Below are 23,642 nucleotides of genomic sequence, written 5' to 3' on the forward strand. Positions count from 1 at the left end.
TGGAACAGTTTCCGAGCTTTGAAGAACTGTATAGACGAAGATGAGAGTGACAGCTCTCAAAAGCTTGGAAACTGTTCCAGAATTGACCACGTCGATAGCCTGAGAGAATTTATTCATAGAGAAGTATGACAAATCATTCACACACTTTGGATCATGTCACAAACAAACTTAATAGGAACCATATATAAAGTTTCATGGAAAAGTAAGTACTCCGATTCCAGTGTTTTCCATATATGTTTATTCTTATAAGTAAATATACTTCATTTCACAAATAAAGAGAAATTGATACTTAGATTAAGTGATTGTTTACTTCCAACATACATACAAATGTTTTACAATTGTTAACAACTTTGGTATTTCAGTTCACCAAGTTTGCTTTACATATTAATATGAGCACCACACACAACTATTTTACCACATAGAAAATTTACAATGAAAATTCATTAAAAAGGGAGGCTACAACAATCTTGAAAGAAGCACAATAATTGTGTAGTCTGATTTCTACAATTACTATGCCTGTTCCAGTTCTACGAGGACACCAGAGCAGTCCTTGGGGTGCAGAAACACAACAGGCTTTCCATGTGCACCTATCTGGGTCTTTTCCGTTAAGCATCGAATACCTTTGTCACGGACATCCTTCATTGCTTCTTCTATGTTGTCTACTTCTATGCATATGTGATGAATGCCACCATTTTTGTTCTTTGTCAAGAAACTCTGAAATTTACAAATACAATTCAATGTTATGTTAAACTTTATTATTATTATTATGATGATGATGATGCAAAAAGATAGCACATCTCTTGAGAATTGACAAAATATCTGAATGTTTGCCTTTTCACTTTCTCAATTACTCTTAATATTTGAAGGCTAATTAAAAATTACTAGGTTTCGTGCTTGCATCCATTCCATGAAATATAATAATTTATACAGCTCAACCAAGATGAGAAAAGCTCCAGCAAACTAAAGTACACCATCACTCTCTGGTTTCCTCTTTGCTTGTGCCCTAGTACCCATGTGTTGCCACATATAAGCCCCCTCCCTTGTTTGATTGTCTAAAACTTAAACGATAAATATTACTTCCACTTTTGCTGTGTATTATTTTCCCCTTCATAATGTTGCAAACATTTGGCACGGAATAAACACCATCATGATGTGCTGAAGAATTCTACATGTTTTGGCAATGCAATGCAGCATTACAGGTAAAAAACTGATGCAATGTTCATGGGCTTCCCTTTCACTTATGGTTGAATGGGTTTTTCTTCTCTTGGTCAAGTTGTATATTCTGGTATCAGTATACCAAAAGAATTCCCAATTTGATACCTTCGTGTGTCTCCTATTAGTATACAATATCCTTGCTTCTCTCTTGATTCAGATTTTTCTGCAAAACTCAAAATATTTTATCTTAATCCACGATTCTTCGAACATAATGGAAAATGTTTTCAAATAGCACATTGAATAAAAAACTTTTCAGTACCTGAATTGGGCTCTTCTCGCCCAGTGGGAGCAGTAGTTCAAGCTTTGTATCCCCCAGTTCTACAAATACGGTAGTAACGCCATGATCTGGTAACTGCAAAGGTTTACTAACCTTAGCATTCAACACATCTCTGGAATGAGCATGCAGATGTTAGGCACATTGCATGTTAATGTTACATTTTAGTAAATATCACCAGTGAAGAAAATCTGCCACATGTTATTAATATGATAATGTAGTGTCTAAATTTTTTAGATAGCTCCTGTAAGTAGCTTTTGTTAATTTCTTTTCAAGTTACAGATAAATAACTTAAGTTGCAAATCTTAACATATTCAATCCTAGATCAAACCAAGGTCAGATTAGATCAGAGAGCTTATATAACAAGAGACCTCAATCAGGCTCGAGAAGCATCGTACGTAAATCCCTGGTAGTTTGGCATTTACCCAACAGATGTCTCTCTCTTAGACAAAACAACCTTGCTGAGTGGGACCTCCAAAACGGGCACCAATCTACAATGCTAAAGGCCGATAAGTGATAACATCAAAAGAATGATCCTATGTTTTGGGGAAATACACCAATTGAATGAGGTAGGAGTTTGAAAAAGAGATCCTGTTAACGTATTTATTTCAGAGTAAGAGTCACGTAAATTTGTGCGTTTGTGTATAATACTAAATAATAATATACATGTTATGTTAGTGCAAGAAATGTTTGTGTTTCATCAGCACGAACTACGAGAATTTGTGAACCAAGCTGATTGGTAATGTTGATGTCGAACGTGTAACTGCTAATATTCCTTTATTTAACATGAAAGAAAAATGTTGATTGCAATTTGTACATCTGTATTATTGTGCATACGCTGTCGGAAATTGTGCAGTTTGAAGTGTAAAGGTCGTGTTTTTTCTTCCTAGCCATAGACGATATTCTGCGACTTCTTCAATAATGCATTACGTTCCGGTTTACAAGCATTATGTGCACTATGGTGAACATGACATGAAATAAATGTGTCCATCAATGAAATTTTGCAACTTCGTTCAATTTAGTAGCCTATTTCACAAATATATGATAGATAATTTTGTACCTTTCTACTAAGTGTGAACAATGGATGTTATATTTTCCCCTTGTAGAATCTTTGTCAAAAACAGCAATATCTTTATGACTATTGCGATGTAGTTACTTAACTTATAAAAAATGTGTACTCGTGTCGCATAACAGCATTTAAAATATCTTGAAATGGGAAAGAAATTCTGCAGATAAGTTCATAAAGTGAAAATTTGCTATTTAAAGACTAAGAATTCGTATTCTGCACAGTCAATCAATGTGATCAGTAACTTATTTGTTTTATTTAGATTTATGTTCCATATGAAAGAGTAGGAGAGCGAGATATTATCTCAGCCTGTTCTAAATGTCACAAGAACAAGGGGAAAATATCATTATCAATTTATATCACTGAATTTAAAGTTACCGGTGTATCTACATATCTATGTTTGTTTTTTTTTACATGTACAGTTAGAAGTAAATTGTAGTTCCTAAAACTTACAATCTATCCTGATTCCTGAAAAATTACTTGCATCATGTATTGTTTCTTGATTTTTACCATTATTTAGCTTGTCTTCCGAAAACGAATAAAAATTATAAGGATTTTAGAATAAGAAATTCCTCTAACAATGTTCTCCAGATAGTACATGAGACCTACTATGTTCTCTTGCTTTTTGCTTTGGATTTTGTAACTGAAGCAAGTTACTTTCAATAATATTCTCAGCATGTTTAATTTTCCATGTGATCCTAATTCCCTTCTCATAGGTTTGAATTAGTCTGTTAGATCATTCAAGTTTGGTGTTCTTAGCATCAAGGTATTTTGAATACTTTATGCTTGTTACATTTGTTGCATTCGTAATTGTACACTTTCTCTCTTCGTCCACACATGCACACATTTATCGAAAATTAAAAATTAATTCAAAGCGCACACGGGTATTGCATTTTCAAAGTTGAAAAGTTTATTTAATACGAAAGTCCAATCTTACAAGCCACGGCCATATTTATGGGAAAATAATGGGAAGGGTTTCAGTAGTTCGAGGTTACCTTATTATAACTAATAACTATTGATCATGGATGTTATTCACTAATCGTAAACTGGTTAATAATTACATTATTATTGAATTAAAACAGTTTTCAATTAATATTTCTAAACATCTCACTGTACATATAGACGTGCTGTGCTGTCCTTTTGCAGTAGCGACGATTGGTGGTTCTGAATAAGATGAAGGGCTAGTAGGAATAAATTGGGGTAATAGAGAAAATTAAATCAATAGTTATACATATGTATTAAAAAATGGGGTTTCTAACAAAAAAAACCACTAAAACAATTTTTTATTAAATACTGTGTGTAACTATTAATCTAATTTTCTCTATTACAACATCTTCCTACTAGCCCTTCACCTTCAGAAATCCGCCACTGATTGTGGCCCGACTCTCTGGCTGGTGCCATTTTGAAGAAAAGGGTATCAGTCAATCACATTTAACCTTTTGCCGCCCAAGGCCTTTTTTCACATGTAAGCCTCTCTGTCCCGAGCCGATTTTGAGCAAAATGCAGAGTTTCAATTAAATGAGTGTAGATCGGAGGCTAATTGCCCTAGAGAGATGAGTGATATACCGTTGTACGCGGAATGAACCAGAGATTCAGACTATATGAAATTTCTGCAAATTCGGGGTATATGTGGCGGGGCGGAGGGGGCTAACTCTCAAAATTCCAAAATTTCGGGAAAAAAAATTTTGTTCCCCCACCCTCCCCTCAAGCAAAAAGTACATGACAGTGTCGACATGCACATGGAAATGATCGCTAACATGTAAGGAACACAAAAATATTTGCATTATTATCATATGACCAATGTAACTTGAGTTATACCCCCAAAAGGAATTGTCGGCACGCCACTTATTCAAGCTTCAAAATGCAGAGTTACATTGAAATGACTATAGCTCAGAAACTAAATGCCCTAGAGATATGAAAGATATACCGTTGTACGCAAAATGAATCACAGATTCAGACGATATATAATTTATGCACATTCGGCGCACATATGGAGGGGGAAAGGGGGGAAATCCCCTCAAAAATACTTTTCTTTAAAAAAAATGGTGTTTCCCGCCGCCGGCCCGAAAAAAATGTCAAAATGCAAAATTTATGCAAATTTGGCATATATTTGGAGGGGGAAGGGAGAAAACCCCCAAAAATTATTTTAAAAAATTGTCACTTCACCCAAAAAATGTCCTTGCACTTGGGCACAAAACGACACCTACGCACAACATTCACGGACGAAAAGCTAGAACGTAGTGAAAAATGAGCGCCAATTCTTGCAGCTGCTTGAAATTCTATTTTTAGACAATGCAGGGTAACCCCTGTTGCCACTTGTGGACACTTGTGCTAAAAAAAAACAAAGGTTTCCTTCAGCGCCCTTCGAAATTCCATTCTCACAATGCAGATTCAACAACCAGTCTTCCCCCTCCCCCTCCCCCTGCTTGCGCCCTCACGGAAAACTTTCATTTTGACATCGGATACTGATAAACAAGCTTCCTTCGAATGCACTTACCAGGAGGGAGTGAAAAGCATTGCTTTAGAACAACAAAGCCGGTCTTCCTTTGTCGGCAAAAATTTGACGTTGAAAAGAGCTGCAAAAGAGAAGTACCTTTTCCCGCCTTTTCCCCCTCCCTTTTCATGAAGACAAAAAAATGCAAAAAACCATTTCTGTTAAATACATGTGTTAGGAACAATATAAAAAAATAAAATCGAAATTCTAGCCAAAAATAGAAAAGTTATAACGTAAAAACTACAACCTTGGCACAGCATCTCTATCAAGATGCTTGGGACAGTGAGGGTTACATTTGGGTATCTCGTTCGAGACGCTTGGGTGGAAAAAGGTTAAAAGTTTAGAGCCAATCAGAAGAGTTTGGCACTTTACCGAAGGTGGCAGGATTGCGCACATGATATGCTTCGATATATGGGTTTTTCGACAAATGAGGACTCTTGTTATATACGCTCTTTGGGTTAGATGACATTCTTCTATATTCCCATTTCTGACTAAAGTTAGACACACTCATGTGGTATTCCTTCATTCAAACTTACTTTGCAGTTAGTGTTGCTGTGTCAAGAGCGGGAAAAAGTGTTGACCAAGCATTATACATTGTACGTATACAATGATGATTCTGATGAACTTATCTCCATGAGAGGGTAGTTAGTGAAAATGAGGACAATCAAGACAGGATGTGTACCACCAACTCCAAATTTTACAGAAAATATTATGTTAACATTCACAATAACACATATATTCAAACCAAATAATTTTCTAGATTTCATTTATCACTTGTGTGTGACACAAGAGTAACAGGGACATACGCATAAGCACACTGAAAAGTTATGATGGTAGTGAAACTGTCTCCAAGACAATCTTACTAGACCCCTTGGCAATTTTAGAAGTTAGTCATTTTTTTTTTTTTCAAATTTGAGTTATTTTCTCATTAAAAATTTTCCAAGAGCTGAGAGTGAATGTGTTAAAAAATAGCAAATTACATTACAGCCAAAGGCTGAAAATTGAAATAATTAATAAATTTCCTGTTACTCTGCATTGTACACCATTCTATTCACTTATCTTTTCTTCTGCTATAGTAAAATACATAAATTGTCACTAAGAGAAAGAAGTTGAAAATTGGGAATGGCCAAAAAAAATATAATTTTAAATTATGCAATATCCATTTTGAATGCAGTAGATAATTTGGATAATCAGATTATATCTAGTTATTCAGATATCCAGATAGTTTGGATAATCCGCATACTCTATAAAGCTACAGAATGTCAACAAACCTCATATATTTTTACATATTCCAATGGAATTAGACGTTAGTGCTTTCAGACAGGCCACACATGAAGAGAATATATCAAAAAACATTTTACACATGGTGAATTTTAATTCTTGAACTTCTGTGAATAATTATATACACATGAAATTAACTTAATAAATGTCACTGGAATTAACAAGTATTATGCTGTAAACTCTCTCCAGGATGGTTTTTTAAAGAGTCCAATAATCAAACCTATAGACATGCACAAAAAAAAGTAGAACTATATTACAGAGAGTTGATGTTGGTTTTATTTCTTGGCAAAGAACCAGGTTATAGTGGGATTTATATTGAAATTTTGACAACTCCCTTTCGTACAAGGATAGTTAGAATAATAGGAAAATGATTACTCAAAATTTGCCCTTCGACAAGTAGCTATGGCCAGGGTTGTTAAAGGTCCAGGAATTGTAAATAAATTCAATTCTGGTCCAGGAGAGAGAATTACCAAGTGTAAATGGGTTCTGGACCTTAAAGAACCTTTTTAACTGTAAAGTACTTCAATTTGGTCCAGGAACCTTTCTTTCAGATCAATTTAAATACAGTCCAGGAACCTCTTTTACGGATCAGTTAAATAGGTGCCCAATTTAGTATTGAAATGAAACAATACGCAACTTGGACCGAACTTAAATCCCGCTAGAAAAAAGGTTCTGGTCCTGTTACGGATCCCAAAAGAACCCCTTAGAATGTATGGATCCATCCATAACAATCCCACAAGGTCCACGAATTGTAAATAAGTTCAATTTCCATCCGAGAGAGAAAATCAGCCAAGTGTAAATGGGTTCTAGGCCATAAATAATCTTTTTATGTTTATAAAGTATTTCAATTCGGTCCAGGAACCTTTTTTTTTCGAATTAATTTAAATACAGTCCATAAATCATCTTTCTGGATGAATTTAAATTCAGTTCAGGAACCTTCTGGATGAATTTAAATATGATCCAGGAACCTTTTTTCTGGCTGAATATAAATATAGTCCAGGAATTTTTTTCCGGACCAATTTAAATCCAGTCCAGGAACCTTTTTCCAATGAAACAATTTGCAACTTGTCCCGAATGTAAATTGTGCAAGAAAAAAGGTTCCGGTCTGTTGCGGAACCCAATAGAATTTGTGTGTTCCTGGACCTTTAACAACCCTGGCTATGGCATCACAATGTTCCGAAGTAAATACAAAAATTTACAATGATGCAAAATCTTGAAAATTGTTTAAAAAAAAAAAGGATAGAAATATAACAACAAGTATTCATTATCTAGCGTACGTGTAGTTAAGATCGCCAAGATTTGCATAAAAACAACTGCCCTGGCAAGGAATTTAATGTCAGATAGAAAAAGAATTGAATATTTATTGAATAACAAAAAAGGAGTTAGATCCAATTAACGAAAAGTAAAGTTCCTGATTAATATTTTATGGATATCATCATTAGTAGTGTGCATAAATATTTGGAATCCTTCAAAGCCGTATGAGTCAAATTCCTTGCCTTCCAATAAGTTCAGCGGAGAAAACCATCGAGTATACAGGGTGCAGCAGAAATAACTCCCGGATTTCATTCGTGAATAACAAAGCAACGATAGATGTTATGCAAAATTTTATTTCACAGTTGGAAAGAACAAGGATTACCATTTTGTTTCCCATATGTACCGAGACAACTCCATGAACTTTTTTGAGGAAGACGGCACGAAGCTAATGTAACGTCTGACCGTTATGTATGGATGTTACGCAACTTCCTGCAGCCGCAATCGAACGAACGTGGCAAATTGGCTGTGTGGTTCCAACAGGATGGTGCCACAGCACGCATATCGATGAACGTGCTACGTGAAATGTTTTAAGGGCATCTGATCTCACTTCGAAGTCACCTTCCATGGCCAACTCGTTCCCCCGAACTTGCACCCTGCGACTTCTTTCTGTGGGAGTACCTGAAGGCTAAAGTTTACCAAGGAAGGCCGAGGACAGACAATGATCTGAAAGATAGTACCAGACAGGAAAGAGCGGCAATACCGACCAGACATGACTAGGAGGGTAATGCAGAACTTCAGAAATGCGTACACTGTGCAGATCGGCATTTGGATGATATCATTTTAAAACAAAGTCAACTATGTCACACAAAATGGTGACTTGTGGCAATTTTGACAAAAAATAATTGGAACATTTTGTTCTTTGCAAATGTGCAATAAAATGGTAAACCTTGTTCTTTCCAACTGTGCAACAAAGTTTTGCATAACATCTATCGTTGCTTTGTTATTCACAAATGAAATCCGGGAGATATTCTGCTGCACCCTAACTTTTAATTGTTACGCTGTTCAAGCATGGTATTGGCATTAATGGAAACTGAGTATAACAAATGCTAAACAATTATATTTTGATAAATTACTTTCACTACTTGGTAAGTCTTTCGGGGGGGAAGGGGTCCGGACCCCCTGGACCCCTACAAAAACGTCCTTGATACCTAGGTATAATGTGAAGCCATGAGAAATATTCACTTTTAGAACAGCACACGCGAATGTCCTGTTATTTAATGCAAAATATGCATAAATATTTTTCATTGTTTTTGTTAGAATTTAAGTTAAAAAAAAATCAGCTAACAATTCTGAAACATATAAGGTTAAGCTCTGGACCTCATTCTGGGCTGATTTGGATTTCACGAAACGGAAAATCAGGAGTGAGGGGGATCTTGAGCCACCCCAACCAGCAATAATCATCTCCCACCCACTGGATATAGAAACTACATTATGTAGAGTTCCACTTCAGTTCCATAGCTACGCATAAAAATATCTTTAAACAATTTATTGCAGATGTGTACCACATCCAATGCCTTTTAGAAGCCATGTATTTGGTATTTTCTCAGACATCTACAGGGTGTTGTATTAAAAAAGAAAAAAAAATGAGTTCAGATGGATCCCAATCACTTCGTAAGAAGTGAAACTTTGAAATATTTGTGAAAAATTTGACAAATCATTTATTTGTAATATAATTAGCTGTACCTAATGACGCTCTTCAAGTACTGAAAGTAATATCATTCGGTACATTTACAAAACCGAAATCCTTCAGCTCTCAGAAGTAGCAAGGAAAGCTGTACGCTCAAAAGTTTATTCTTTCTTTTCAATTTTTGGTGGACAATGTGAAGAGCCGGCCAAGGTTTATTTTCGTATGTAGTGGTATTAAATGCAGATACATGCGTGTGTTTTAGGATGACATGTCAATTTATCGTTTATGTGAAAAGATAAACTTTAATTTAAGCAGAAGCATGTGCGCGTCACAGTTAAAGATTTTCGCATCTACAAAGAAAATCCAAAACACATTCCCACCTCGCCGGACACCGTGGCGGAGGGGTTAGCATAGCTCGCTATGACGCCTGAGGTCCCAGGTTCGAATCCTGGCCTGCCCATGGGTGTTATTTTTGAGTGTCCATCAATTTCATCATATCATCATCACTCATCCTCATCTTCGCGATTAGCCAAAAGTGGCAGAAATGTGAAGTAAAATAAACCAAATCAATCAATCAAATATTCGCATCTTACTCCCAGAGACCTTGTAAATCCAATCCAAAATCTACCAATAGAACCTGAGGTGAGTCTCATTTATCTCGTGCATTCATCTGACTAATGTAATTTTCTTACAATTTGACTTTAGAGTTTAACATAAAATGGAGTTGTGTTTGTGTTGCATTCGATATCACAATTAGATTTTAAGCAATTAATGTGCAATTATAAGTATACCTAATACATAGGTAAAAAATAGTCCCCCTCTGATAAAATCGCAAATTGCACCCTGTTTATATGTCTAGGAAAGATTTCATTTCACCTAGGAATGATATTGCGATGCGATGAGTCGAGAATTGTGAGCCCCATCTCGTCTCCTGTGTGGTGAGGTCCTTCTCGTTCTTGTTTGTGCTTATTTTTCTTTCGGTTTCTACTCTGAAGTTATGAAAACTTATTCCAAATTCACCTCATTCTCAGATAGGCTAATCGGCACTCTATTTTTTAAAAAATATATCCTAATATATAGGTTTAAGTATGGTTTTCCCAACACCCTCTTACAAATTTATGAAAAATATGTGTGAGGTACAGAAGTGCATTGTAACCCCCCCCCCCTCCAATTTGGTCTGTCGTGTCTCGTGTCGTTCGTGTAAGTGTTCCGTTTCGGAAAATACCATTATAAATATTCAAATGAAAATGGGGTCAGTCATATACTCTTCTGATGAATATTTGTATCTTATCTTCGAATCGACGCGACCACTGCTTTAGAAATGTGTACCCCCCCTTATGCAAAGCAGCAATCGTCTGCAGCGTAATTGTCTGAGAGTCAATCTGATTCCATCGTTCCACACACATTTTAAATAATTTTCATCTCCTTAAAGAGGTTTCCAAGAACTTAGGTCAATGAACTAACTAGTAGCAAGCACAATGTAGTATAAGTTTACAATTAAATGTTTTAAATTTCTGTGGTAAGGACTATAATGCTTAAAATTTATAAACAATAATACATTTCTTTATTGGGTGAATTGATAATAGGTAATTTTAACAGTAGCACCTTCCGTCTGCTGTCAAATTACCAAAGGGGGGTACAACTCGATTTACGGATTTAGGGGGTACAGTACCTCCTTCAAAAATTTGCAGGGGTACAATGTATAATATCTTCAGGCTGTGCTTTTTAGTCAAAATTTTAAATTTTTATGAAAAAATGGCCAAAAATTGCAATTTTTCCTGATGGGTTCTCGATGTTTCTGGAGTGATTTAATGGCAAAACATTACATATATTGCTTGTATGTTGCTTAATATTAATGGTTTACTGTGTTTGAATAAGGGAAAATGGTTTCTTAGTTCGCCAAAATTCGTCAATAAACGCCAAATATACAGAAATGTTACGGATGTTGGGTAGGCAATAACCCGCTATAATTGCTGCATCAATTGCTGTATGTGGTTATGACTCCTGAGTTGGCTATGGCTATATTAGAGCTCGATTGGAGGACAGGAAAATATTACAAAAGTTTGATACCAAAGCGGACTTTAAAACCTAAAGGGGCCAGTCTACCAGAGTGGGTGGGCGGGCAGCACTCGATTGCAGCCACCTCCTCGTGGTGAGTGTTGGATAGTCGATTAGTCGATGAACTAAGAGCTGCAGTTTACTTCCTTTCCTATTACCTTATCGTTTTTGGTAAATTTAAGTCAGTGGGGTCGAGTAATTATAGCGGGTTATTGCCTACCCAACATCCGTAACATTTCTGTATATTTGGCGTTTTTTGATGAATTTTGGCGAACTAAGAAACCATTTTCCCTTATTCAAACACACTAAACCATTAATATTAAGCAATATACAAGCAATATATGTAATGTTTTGCCATTAAATCACTCCAGAAACATCGAGAACCCATCAGGAAAAATTGCAAATTTTGGACATTTTTTCATAAAAATTTAAAATTTTGACCAAAAAGCGCAGCCTGAAGATATTATCCGATCAACTTGGAATTTTTTATGGGTTATAAGGACCACCAACCACAAACTTTAAGCACTAGCCGCAGACCGATTTCGAAAAAAAATGGTTTTTCGATCCACCCTAATGAAGAGTGCCGTACGTAATGCCATTTGCAAGAAAAGAGCAGGCATGTTGTCTGTAAATGTCATTCTTCACCATGACAATGCACAGCCCCACATGGTCAATTTGACAACTCTCTGAAAAGGTTCCGCTCACGTTGTTACACTCCGGACAAAGCCCTGAAGTGATTATCAGATTTGTTTGAGCCACTTAAAGAGCACATGAATGGGAAGAAATTGAATTCAGATGAAGCAGCGACAAAAGATGTCCTGCAATGACTACAACAGCAGTCAATTTCCTTCTATGCCAAATAATTCAGGGAAGTGACACAATGATGGCAGAAGTGCTTGGATACTCAGGGGGATTATTTTTTAAAAAAAACACACATAGTTTGGTGCTTTTAAGACTTTCCAATTTTTTCCTAGAAATAAAAGTCTCAATCATTCTTGAACGACCCTTGTCTGTCATCTTTTTATACCAGTACCAATAAACATACCTGTAGAATGCTGTCGACTTCTCCAAATCTGATGTTGCAATGGCGACATGATTGAGTTTTCCAAGTTTCCAAAGATTCTTTGGTATATTGAATGCAGCATCGTCACTAGCATTTCTGCACAAAATCCTCAGACTGTGTCCAAGTTTTAATCCCTGCTTTAGGTACGACATTTTTACCTAGAATGAAATTAAAGATAATATTAAAAAAATGTTAATGCAAAGAAGTATGAGTAAATGATTTATTTTTTAGGTTGCAAGGAAGCTTCCAAAAATATTATGATAACTATTTACAACTACTTAAATTCCATCTAAACAAACATCTGAGCATATCATAAAATTTTACCTCACAAGGGGGAGGCAGGTTAAAAGGAAGTTATTAGAAAGAGAGGCTTTCCTTTGCTGAAAGGTTAATTTTCGAGGCAAACATTTCATTTACTGAAGAGGTTTTCTCGGGCAATCAGCCAGGTGATTTCCGGATGGGCTTCCAAGCTTTCAAGAGCTAACATCACTCTCATCTTCAGGGATTGAAGTTGAGAGTGACGTTAGCTCCCGAAAGCTCTTCGATATTCGCTGCCAGGAAAGCTTCAAGAATTATTTCATTTACTGCTTACGCTAATGAATGCTTTTGAATATTTTATAACAATTTTTATAGAAGTTACTTATTTTACACAGAACCATTTCACATAGCAATCATTTGAGCACGTATAGTGGGTAGAAAAATATTAATGATACATACAGTATGTAGAAAACATGAAGCTATCTAAAATAAAAATGCATTGAAGAACTTGTAATAAGGTAAAGAAATTCAAGGGAAACATGGATGGTAGCAGTTTATTTCTATTCCTTTAATTCTACATTACTTTTCTACCTCTTTAGGTTAATCACAACAATGACCATGCATGTGGAATAGATATTGGGACCAATACAATTGCACATTCATAACTTAAACTCTTGATTGATCATTAGGACTCCTGGCTTCATTGTGTATTTTCCAACCACCCTGCCAGAGGTGTGTAAGGCTAATCTAAATGGATGGGTTTTACCCCATGTGGTATTTGTAGGGGGATGGGGGGAATTCCCCCTCTGCTTGATAAATTTTATCCCTGGAAGGAAACAAGAAATTATTGGCAATTGAGTTACCTTTTCCAACTTCGCCATTCAATTGCAACATTTTCTGTCAGACAACTGGAAGGTTCATCTGGCGAACACAGATGTGGCCTCAAGCACTGCTCTATTCCTGGAACTGTCAAACAGTGGCCAGGGTTGAAGACCACCTTCCCGCTTCCCTTTTCTTTGTCCACAGAATTTGGCAGGAAAATGCCACCCCAATGAATGTGAAAGTGACAAATTAGTTGCCACATGACTCAAACTTGTGACCTCAGAACGTCTCCATTTGTATGAGTGGAACAATAGTGCACGAAGATAGACTACATGGAATTTTTGAAGTTAGCACGCTAGTCCTTTACGGAGTCATTTTTTAAAGAACAGTGTGCTTTATTTTAGAATAATGAGCTATATTTCTTTGTGAAGCTAGAATGTTAGTGAATAAAGTCATCATTACGAGTTTCAGACTCTGCAATATCAGGAATCTGCCTTCAAAACGAACAAAATCTTATAATGCTGGTGGCAGTGAAGGCTGCATTCATCAAAACATCGGTTCTGAAAATTTGCAAGTGCATCTACACAAGACGAAGGTAGTAGTCAAGTGTCGAGATTCTTTGTTGGTTGCCCATGAAAAATTTAACAAATGGAAAATTACACAGCCATGGCTTGATATATCTAGTGATGAAGTTACATACATTATCTTCCATTGCCCACCTAACAAATTTTCAGAATTAACAAGCTACTAGATTGTGGGACCTGAGAAGCAAGTTAATGAGTATTTTTATGATTTCGCAAATGTAACAGTAATTTACCAAAGTAGTCTTGGTGCTATTTTTATGGGGTACAAAACTTTTTGATTCTGCCTCCCCCAAAAAATTATGACCAAGTTTGATTCAGATCCCCAAAATTTAGGTTCCAGACTAGATTTCTGGGCATGGGTGTCAAAATCTCACTTTAAAAACTGTAGACCCAGTCCCGATTGGCTGTTCTCATCATAAAGTGGATTTGGCCTTTTCTTTGTGTCAAGATACAAACTTAAATCGGCAATTTTTCAGCAATTATTAAAAATATGTTTTGTTCAAAGCTTTTATTAAAAAGTTGAGTGATAAAACAAATTTGGAGTGACCTCATTTAAAATTGTCGAGATACCACCCTGCAACCCTTCTCCTTGGTTACACACATACATATAAAGTAAAGTGTTCCCCTGTGCTTTGCACCACACCATGAAGGTGTATAGGGGCTGCGGAGTTAGGGCCCCACACTTTCTTGATCACGACCAAAGGTGGGGGTGACGTGATCAGCACCATGGCCTTTACCCCCCCAGAGTTTCCTCCAGGTACCCACTTTATACGATGCTGGTGGGCGCCGGAGCCGCTTCAACAGGTGGAAAAAAGCCCGGGGATCGAACCTGGGTCTCTCGCATGATGATGACCTAACGACTGAGCTATTTCCCCCCCCCACACACACACACGGATAAGAGCGAAGGAGGAGAAAAGAAGGAAGAGGAATGAAGGTAGAAAGGATAAGGAAAAAGAGGTGTGTGTGTGTGTGTGTGTATATACATTTATATATATATATATACATACATACACACACACACACACACATTTATATGGGAGCTCATATTTGCCCTCTGGATTTTTCAAATACAAAACTCCACTTTTTATGCATAGCAAATTGTTAAAATGGAATATAAAAGGATTGGAAACTCACTGATCCACAAAATTCCCCTGATTTGCAAGAAAGCTGTCATTGATAAGAAAAATAAAGATGCAGGAGCCTTTGCATATATACAATGCAAGTACAGGGTGGTTACTCTAAGACCTTGATAAAATTCAAGTATAATTCCCGGTTTTCAAGGTGAACTTTCCAAAAATTCAAGGGTACAAGCAGATGTATTCTCTATTTCAACCTTACGTATTACCACCTCTCACCCCTCCCCCCCCCCATACACACAAATACATTAACAATATAAAGGTTCTGTGCGATTTCAATTTATCAAAAAATTGTAATTCAATTCAATTAAACGGTGAGTGCATATAATATTTAATCCACAAAATTGCAGAGTTTACATTTGCCATTTCTCATACTCAGACTTGAAATACATCCACAAACACAAGTCATAAATGTTACATGATATAGTAATCTACGAAAAATTGGTAATTGTATAAAAATTTTAAATTGAAATTTACCTAATTAACTTCAACAGTCTTCTGCAAAGGACACTAACAAAGCAAATGGGTTGAGAGAATTCTGCTTTATTTTCCATGCAGCTGTATTTTATTTTCCTTCCTCGGAAAAATTAAAAGCTAAAACTGTGAAAAACTTACCTCTGTGCATAAATAAATGTGTATAAATTCAGTTGGATTTGGATTAATGAAAGTTGAAATTTTTCATGTCTTCGGAGAAAAATTCACGTAGAATTCATGCATAATTCCCGGAGCCAACAATTCACACAATTCCCAGAATTCAAGGAATTCCTGGTGACTAGCCACCCTAAAGTACAGTTACCGCAGTTACTCATGTATATTGTGACCCTTTTCCAAAATGTTTGCCCCCAAGAACTGTGGTGTATATTATGCATGGAATAATTCAGACAGCCAACATTAAAAACATGCATGTTTTCACTATGTCACTGCGTATAACATGTATATATATCAACAGGTGCAAATACAAATTACAAGGTTGGATATCTTTAGTGATGATAACTTTTTAAAAAACACTATAAAAGTGAAATGGCTGTTTCCCCTGATATTTCAATTTGCAAATGAGCATTTTGTGACACCTCTAGTCACACAGGATTTGTATCAGCAGCATTTGTCAGGTGAGAAATAATAGAAAATAACTTCCTGAGCGCTGCAAAATCCATAACTTAATTTTGATCTAGTTTTCTTCTACTACAGAACAAAGAAGATGTCTACAGAAGTGAAAGCTTTGGGAGAGAGGTGGAGGTGGCATGGGTTGGTGACTCATTGTATACACAAGATGACATTCTCCTCTTCGTCCATATAGCAACTGGTGACTTATTATTGAATAGGTATGAAGTCATTCACTCTTGATCGGCATAGCAATAGTTTTACGATCTACAACTAAGAAAGCCATTTCTTGAACCTGAATTGTACTGCGCATTATATACAGAATATGAAGGAGTAGATAAAGTTACCCATACACTTGCACCAGTCCATGAAAGCACACAGGGAGAGGTACAGCCCCACACATTCTTGATCTTGGTCATTTTTCTCCAGTCACCCCCAGGTACCATTTATTTGAAGCTGGGGTGAATACCATAATTACTTTATGCAGGGACACGACCGGAAAATTTCTGACCTCGGATAACCACCCCAGGAATCGAAAACAGGTTTCCCAGGTAGCAGTCAGATGCCCTACCAACTACACCACCATGGCCATTGCGTTTGTCCTTCTTACCTGGAAAACTTAACATGCATTTTAAAAATTCAGGAGCCGAATATCCTTACATCCGAGCTTGCAGCTAAGCTTGTAGGCCTTATAATTTTTCTCTCACTATAAATAAAGTTTAGTAAAAAATATATATATAATGGCACTTCATTTGTGTGGCACTTCAATCTGCAGCCACAGATTCACTGATTATTTTTTCTCCCAGTTTATACAGATATAACCTTGCAGTGGTTGTACACAGTCTCTCGTTCTGGGTATGTGATTTTAACATCGTTATTTATCAGTGATTGTTTTGTCAACACCCTCTTTCTGTCTAGCTGAGTTTCTGACCTTCCTATTTTAGCCCACGATTTTGTTTTCAGTGTTAGCAAGATATTTGAGGTGCTAGTTTTTTTTTGTTTTTTTTTGTTGAAGCCCCTTGCTGTCCGAGTCCATGCGTGACTAGTTTTTACTGAAAATCAGATATGCCATTCCATGTCCGATTAACGATGAGTACTTTTTTATAAATTTATAGATTTAATTGTAATAATTGAGGATTTGGCATTTTAGACCAATAATTTGACATTTTAAAAACCCGGTCTCTGAGACCGTGTTAGACCATCGATGTAACTTTTTTCGCACGACCCACGAAGGATTAAGCTGTCTATTCTTACATTCATCTTGTCTTTTATTGATTCCCCAGAGTTTTTGTACACAATGAATATTTAGTGGTACATACTTGTAGCATGTTAAACATTGTGTGAGGTTACATGCAGCATATTTCCACAACAGAATAAATAAGGACCCCATGACTTTCAATTTTGGATCACCCAGCATTAAAACATATCAACCAACATGCAAACAAATGGAACTTGTCTGTTTATTATTTGTAAGTAAATCTAATCTAATAACATTTGATTGCAATGAGAATGGGAAGCGATGCCTTAGCAAGCATGAAGGACATCGCTCTCCAATGTCATGGGAAACAAGTTCAGAATTTGAGAACACTGTCAGCATTAAATATGCAGCAAAAAATTATCTCATGTTTAATTATCCAAGCACCCCTCCACTTGTCCCCAATGCTGGAACAACCTCTTTCCTTCCCAAACACACATGCATGCATACCTATAATTTCTACTGAAAAGATGGCACAGAATAGATGAAAGGAAAATGTTGAACATACTGGAGTCTACTTGTTACATGATTTTTGCAAGTTTTATGGAATTATTTGGAAGTGTTTTAGAATACTGGAAACATTTGTGGAAGTAAATTTGAATTATTTTCCTGTAGTTTACGGTTATTACAAGCATAAGAAAACAGTTTTTTCTTTGTGACGTTTCAGGAGAACACACGCTCCTTTCATCAGACATTTATTTTCATTCATTCATTCATACATTCATGAAAATAAATGTCTGATGAAAGGAGCGTGTGTTCTCCTGAAACGTCACAAAGAAAAAACTGTTTTCTTATGCTTGTAATAACCGTAAACTACAGGAAAATAATTCTATCATGCAAGCAATGCGTACATACAAGAAAAACTAGTAAATTTGAAGCTTTGAGAAATAAATTGACACAGTTAAAACCTTCACAAAGTGTTATTACCAGAGTAATTATGATTCGAAAAATAGCAGTTCTTGGTTTTTGGTCATCTCAGATTTGGGGTGCAAACATGATGGATTTTCACATTCTGCTTGTATGGATGGAGTTTGTGTTTGAGAACAGATATTATTACATGATCAGGTTATGGAAGCATTGAGATATGCTATTTTAATGCTAACAGCCATAAACATGACCTGCCTAACCTACAGCAGTTACTACAAGCTTTTTGGTTTTTATTAATGGTAAGAGGGTAACGGTTCCGATTGTTTTATGATTTCTCCTAGCACAAAGACTAATTATCGTAGAATTTTGAAAATCATTGTCACACGAAATTTGAACCTTCCTTAAAGTAATGATCACTGTTTGGACTCGAAAAAAAGTTATTTATGTTGAAAAAATACTTGAAAATTACCTTACGCACTTCTCATGGACAAGATATTTTCCGTCGACAAGCAACAGTAAATGTTGTAGAAGCATGGGAATGAATGTAGGACGTACATCAAAATCTAACCATGTAAAAATTGCATTCGAAGCATGATGAAATCTCAATAAAACAAAAGGAACTTGGGCCAAAACAACAATAAACAAATGACTCTTGCAAATAAATTAGTACATGGGAGTCTTTGAAAGGTAAGAATTATTCTCCAGAAAAGACGCAGTAAGTAATCATTAAGCTGATGAAGTATGTATTAACAGACATAAATAGAAATTGAACCATGTAAAAAAAACGTGGGTATGACTTGAGATGACCGGACCCCTCTCCGATTTTCTTCATATTTGACATACTCACTAATTGAGGCCTCCTAATCACGAATCTGAAGTTAAAAATTGTTGGTCACGTCTAGAAATTGCAAACTGTTGACGCTAGCCCCACGAACCATTGGCGCTAGCCCCACGAACCATTGGTGCTAACCCCACGAACCACTGGTGCTAACCCCACGAACCATTGGTGCTAACCCCACAAACCATTGGCGCATGGTTAAGTTAGTTCGGAATAGGTTAGGCAAACATGGTTAAAATTTGGTGTCGTGGTAGTATCAGGAATATATATATTTGGTGGTGAAACAAAAAAATTTGCAAAAATCGAGTTTCCATTCCGAAAACTAACACCTTATTTTCACTTATTTTGCAATTTCTAGACTTTTCAGACAAATTTTAACTTCAGATTTGTAGTTAGGAGGCCTCAATTAGTGAGTATGCCAAATATGAAGAAAATCGGAGAGGGGTCCGGTCATCTCAAGTCGTTCCAAAATGTGTGTGTGCCGTTAAAAATAATAATAATCCATGGTGCAACAGCCCTTGAGGATCAGGGCCTACCTACTAACTGCCAGCCTCACTCCAACATGCCTCAACAGAAGTGGTGCATCCCACATTTATGGGATGACATGCAGACACCAGGATGAACCTCCAGTCATTGTTGCAGGTTTCCCTGACCAAATTACGGTAACGATAGTATAAGCCGGAGACGGATTTCTTAAAATTTACAGGAGAAAAGACGAGAAAGTACTTACGGAATTGCGTTCTTGAGGACTTTCTGAAGCCGGGGAAATTGTTTTTTAGAATTGTGCAACGTATTTTGCCTGTAAATAAGGTATTTTTCGTCAATCATGCATCTTCGTTGTACGATAGCTCGTGCCGCCATTACCGTCGACTACGTGAATCAAATGTTCCATGCGTTCGATTATGTAACCCCCTCACAGTGTAGCAACCACGCGGAAGTTTGACAAGATGACGTGTGAGCGGTTTTTTTTTCCAATGTAAGGTAAGACTCTAGTTTACGTACTTTTCCTAAGGAATACGTGTCATATATCATTGGAAAGCTTATTTTATAAGGAATTCAACAACGTAAATCCCAAAGCGAGCAAAAATTTGCTGAAGGAGTAAATCGAGAAAAACCGATGTTGTCCGGATATGCGCAATTGAACATAATGAGGAATTTTTTAGATGAAGCACATATTTAGGGGTGAAATGAGTGCTAATGGAACCTAACCTAACCTCATAGGCATACCTCGACCCCGTGAATGGATAGTGGGTCTATCGTGAACAAATCGAGAGAAACAGATGTTGTCCGGATATGCGCAATTGAACGTACTGAGGAATTTTTTAGATGATGAAGCACATATTTAGGGGTGAAATGAGTGCTAATGGAACCTAACCTAACAGGCCTAACCTAACCTCGTAGGCATACCTCGACCCCGTGAATGGATAGTGAGGCTATCGTGAACAGAAAGTGTAAAAAGAAAAAGGTACTTACCCGAAGAGATGCCGGGTGCCGCACCACGATCACGCACCGCGAACGCAAAGAAGCAATCACCATGCAGATAAGGACGTAAAGTAGAGTCTAGCCTCAATTTTTGCTTAAAAACCTTTTGTGAATAGTTTGTGCGGCATTTATCGGTTCATAAGTTTGGAAACACTGCACATCAGCTGACGATAGACAACGTGAGTCAAAATTTGCCCGCCGAATTAGCAACGACCAATAAATGATTATAATGTTAAAAATAACACTTTCTTCAAGGGAAAAAAGTGATCCCAGCTTGAAAAATCTTCCGCTATGCATATGAGGTAAGTAGCAATGATTTTTATTTGAAAACAAACGAGTTTAATGTGTCTCCAGCTTATACTACTGTTACCCAAATTACACTACTCATTCATGGCTCCCCAATTTCCTCACGACGGTGGATGGCCACCAGTACCAAATACTGGCCGAAATATCAGCAGAAGAGTTGTTAGGCAACCCCCCCCCCCCCCGAAGGAGACTCAAACCAGCATGCATCCCATAGCCTAAGCCCAAAGCCTAACGCCTTAAGACCACACAAAGCCACGGAGTGGGACTTGTGTACCATTATTAGTTCGAATTAAAGAAATAGAACTTAGGCCGTCGACTTGGTTTTGCCTCCTCTCTGCTCTCTTTGAAGAATTTGCAATGGTATAAATTGCCTTACCCCCAACCTAACCAAAATACTGCCCCTGTGGATACACTTTTGCGGTTATTGTGGGGATATACAACAGGTTTTATCCTTTCGTCATTTTTCTTCTTTTTCTCCGCCAATTACAAGAGGAAAAAAAACAATGGGAATAACATAGCTGAACCACATACAATATAATATTAGCTTATGCTCACCATTACTGCAGTCCCACTTCAATCATGCAAAAATACAGTTAAAAATCTCATATTAATGATTTCTTCTAACAACATTTTATGCACTTGTTGCACTTTAGTATTTCACTATAGGCGCTACATCGCGGAAGTCGACTTCCGAAGCCTTTCCTTCTGCTAACAACTGTTCTTGGAGTTGTTGTTCTAAGAGTTTCTGCTGGGGTCTTATAACAGTAATGTATCTATTTATTCTTAGGCCAAGTAGATAGAACCCGTACAAACTTGCGCCGACACAAGTTAATACAAATCCCTTGTGTAATCTATCCAGTAATATTTTCCTCTCATACCGTTTCATTACGTTAGATGTAGAGATGATTCCTGTATACGGATTCTAATACGCCTTGATGCACAAGATGTACGTTTCCTTTCGAAATGTTACGTTTACTGTCCACCAGGAGAAACTATACAAAAGTCGAGAGGGGATAGATAAACTGCAAAAGTTAACCTTGACCTCCACTGTACTCCAAAGACTCTACTCCTTCATATTTTACTCGTGTTGCCCACAGATCATATGTTTGTACTAATGTTAACTTTCGGGTCTCCCTTATCGCACAACAATTGAACATCATTTCGTTCTGACGTCACACAAGATATGCTACAATGTTAGGTTAGGTCTGTTACGTTTGGTTCTATTAGCATAAATACACTGAAAAAAATGTATTTGTGCTAATAGAACTAAACCTAGCTGGCCTAATCTAACAACTTACGCATTTAGCCTCAAATTAGAAAATCTCCCATGACTTCAAAAACGAAAGGTTGCTCATTTGTTGTTCGATAAGGGAGACCCATATCAAGTCAACAACAAATTTGCACCTGGTGAAAATCTAAGTATTGAATGTACTTTTATTGTACATTACCATACATTTTATGTATTTAAATAAAAAAATACTTTTAATGCAATGTGATATGTAGTATTCTGCACATATTTTTATAAATCTTGGAAATATTTGTTTTAATTCCATGTTTTCCGATGAAGGATGTTTTGTACATGCTCTACATTCCTTTCATGGTTTGTTTCATTTCTTTGTATACACACCACATTGGTGCGAGATAGCCGAGAACATGTAGGGGTATTATAAATTAAATGTTCATCGTTCTATTGCTGGTGACTTCATTTATTTGCATTTGGCATTGAGATGAAATATGCGGTATGTCCTAACCAGGCCCGTACCCATAGGAGGGGTCATGCCCCCCCTCGAACTATAAAATATTATAATGTGAACCAGTGGCGTAGCGCAGTTTTATGTGCCACCCGCAAGTAAAGTATCGGGGCCCCCTACTAAAAAAAATATCGAGAATACTATAATGTATATACCATGGGAAAAGTCAGATGGATGGACAGGTGTACGTACAATAGTTAGGGAATTTTTCGGTGGGACAAAATGTTATAGTTTAGCTATAGTGGAGCCCAAGTTAAGAGTTCAGTATGGGCCCTTATGGGCTTTTACTTTTGAGATCACCACCCCTAAACAAGTGTGTTTCTGTCAGAAACAAAAGTCGTTATCATTCGAAGAAAAAATAATAAATAAGCAAAAACCAGAGGAAATATAAGGCTTTGATGGTTTACACCTTCTTTTGCAATTCGGACCATCAAAAAAAGACGTTTTCCTTTCTTGTGTTTACCGCGATTTGGGGAGTTAAAACTAACAGCCGTCCGACGGTTGCCACTTGCTGCAAACACGTGTTGGGAAGAGGGAAGGGGGCGGGGAATGGCCAGGCAAAAGTTCGTGAATAGGCGCTCCTGTCGGGGGTCAAGTGGTTTGTTGTTTGCGTACGCGCTTTCTCATTTTGGGTATTTCTTGAAGGAATTTATTATTATAATTATTCTACAACAGGAAAATGGCAAGGGGTGGTATTATCAAGCATAAAAGTGTCCAGAGTCTTACAAGTAAAGAGAGACAAATTGTAATAAATATAAATATACTTCAAGCAGAAAAATCCCGGTAAAAGTGTTAGTTGGACTGCAAGCGAAAATGGTGAAACGACTGGAATTTCGTTCAAAACTGTTTA

The 23,642-nt window shown here is 36.8% G+C and overlaps 1 protein-coding gene across 3 annotated transcripts; it reads right to left on the minus strand.

Moving 5' to 3' along the window:
* Window positions 1–217: 217 nt before the first annotated feature.
* LOC145990062 (methylmalonyl-CoA epimerase, mitochondrial-like) lies at window positions 218–22,353 on the minus strand. 3 transcript variants are annotated; one of them, XM_083125719.1, is made up of 4 exons: window positions 21,920–22,172; window positions 12,375–12,550; window positions 1,475–1,604; window positions 218–714 (listed from the first exon to the last, which is right to left on the minus strand). In XM_083125719.1, exons 2-4 carry the CDS (start codon window positions 12,542–12,544, stop codon window positions 511–513), a joined length of 504 nt encoding a protein of 167 aa, XP_082981845.1. In that variant the 5' UTR covers window positions 12,545–12,550; window positions 21,920–22,172; the 3' UTR covers window positions 218–510. The 3 variants fall into 3 exon arrangements, 2 of the variants coding, with proteins under 2 accessions (XP_082981845.1, XP_082981852.1); XR_014441929.1 differs by lacking the exon at window positions 1,475–1,604 and having other exon boundaries at window positions 579–714; window positions 21,597–22,193; XM_083125726.1 differs by lacking the exon at window positions 1,475–1,604 and having other exon boundaries at window positions 579–714; window positions 21,920–22,353.
* Between the last annotated feature and the right edge of the window lie 1,289 nt (window positions 22,354–23,642).

The sequence above is a fragment of the Lepisma saccharinum genome, chromosome 1, assembly GCF_977018435.1.
Source record: "Lepisma saccharinum chromosome 1, izLepSacc3.1, whole genome shotgun sequence".
NCBI classification, from domain to species: Eukaryota; Metazoa; Arthropoda; class Insecta; order Zygentoma; family Lepismatidae; genus Lepisma; species Lepisma saccharinum.

Excerpts from the sequence above, each read along its gene's own strand:
- LOC145990062 (XM_083125719.1), bottom strand. The coding sequence starts at position 12,544 with ATGTCGTACCTAAAGCAGGGATTAAAACTTGGACACAGTCTGAGGATT. Across the intron at positions 1,605-12,374 it reads AAGTCGACAGCATTCTACAG|AGATGTGTTGAATGCTAAGG; the intron begins GTATGTTTATTG and ends TGCTCATTCCAG. Across the intron at positions 715-1,474 it reads GCGAGAAGAGCCCAATTCAG|AGTTTCTTGACAAAGAACAA; the intron begins GTACTGAAAAGT and ends TGTAAATTTCAG.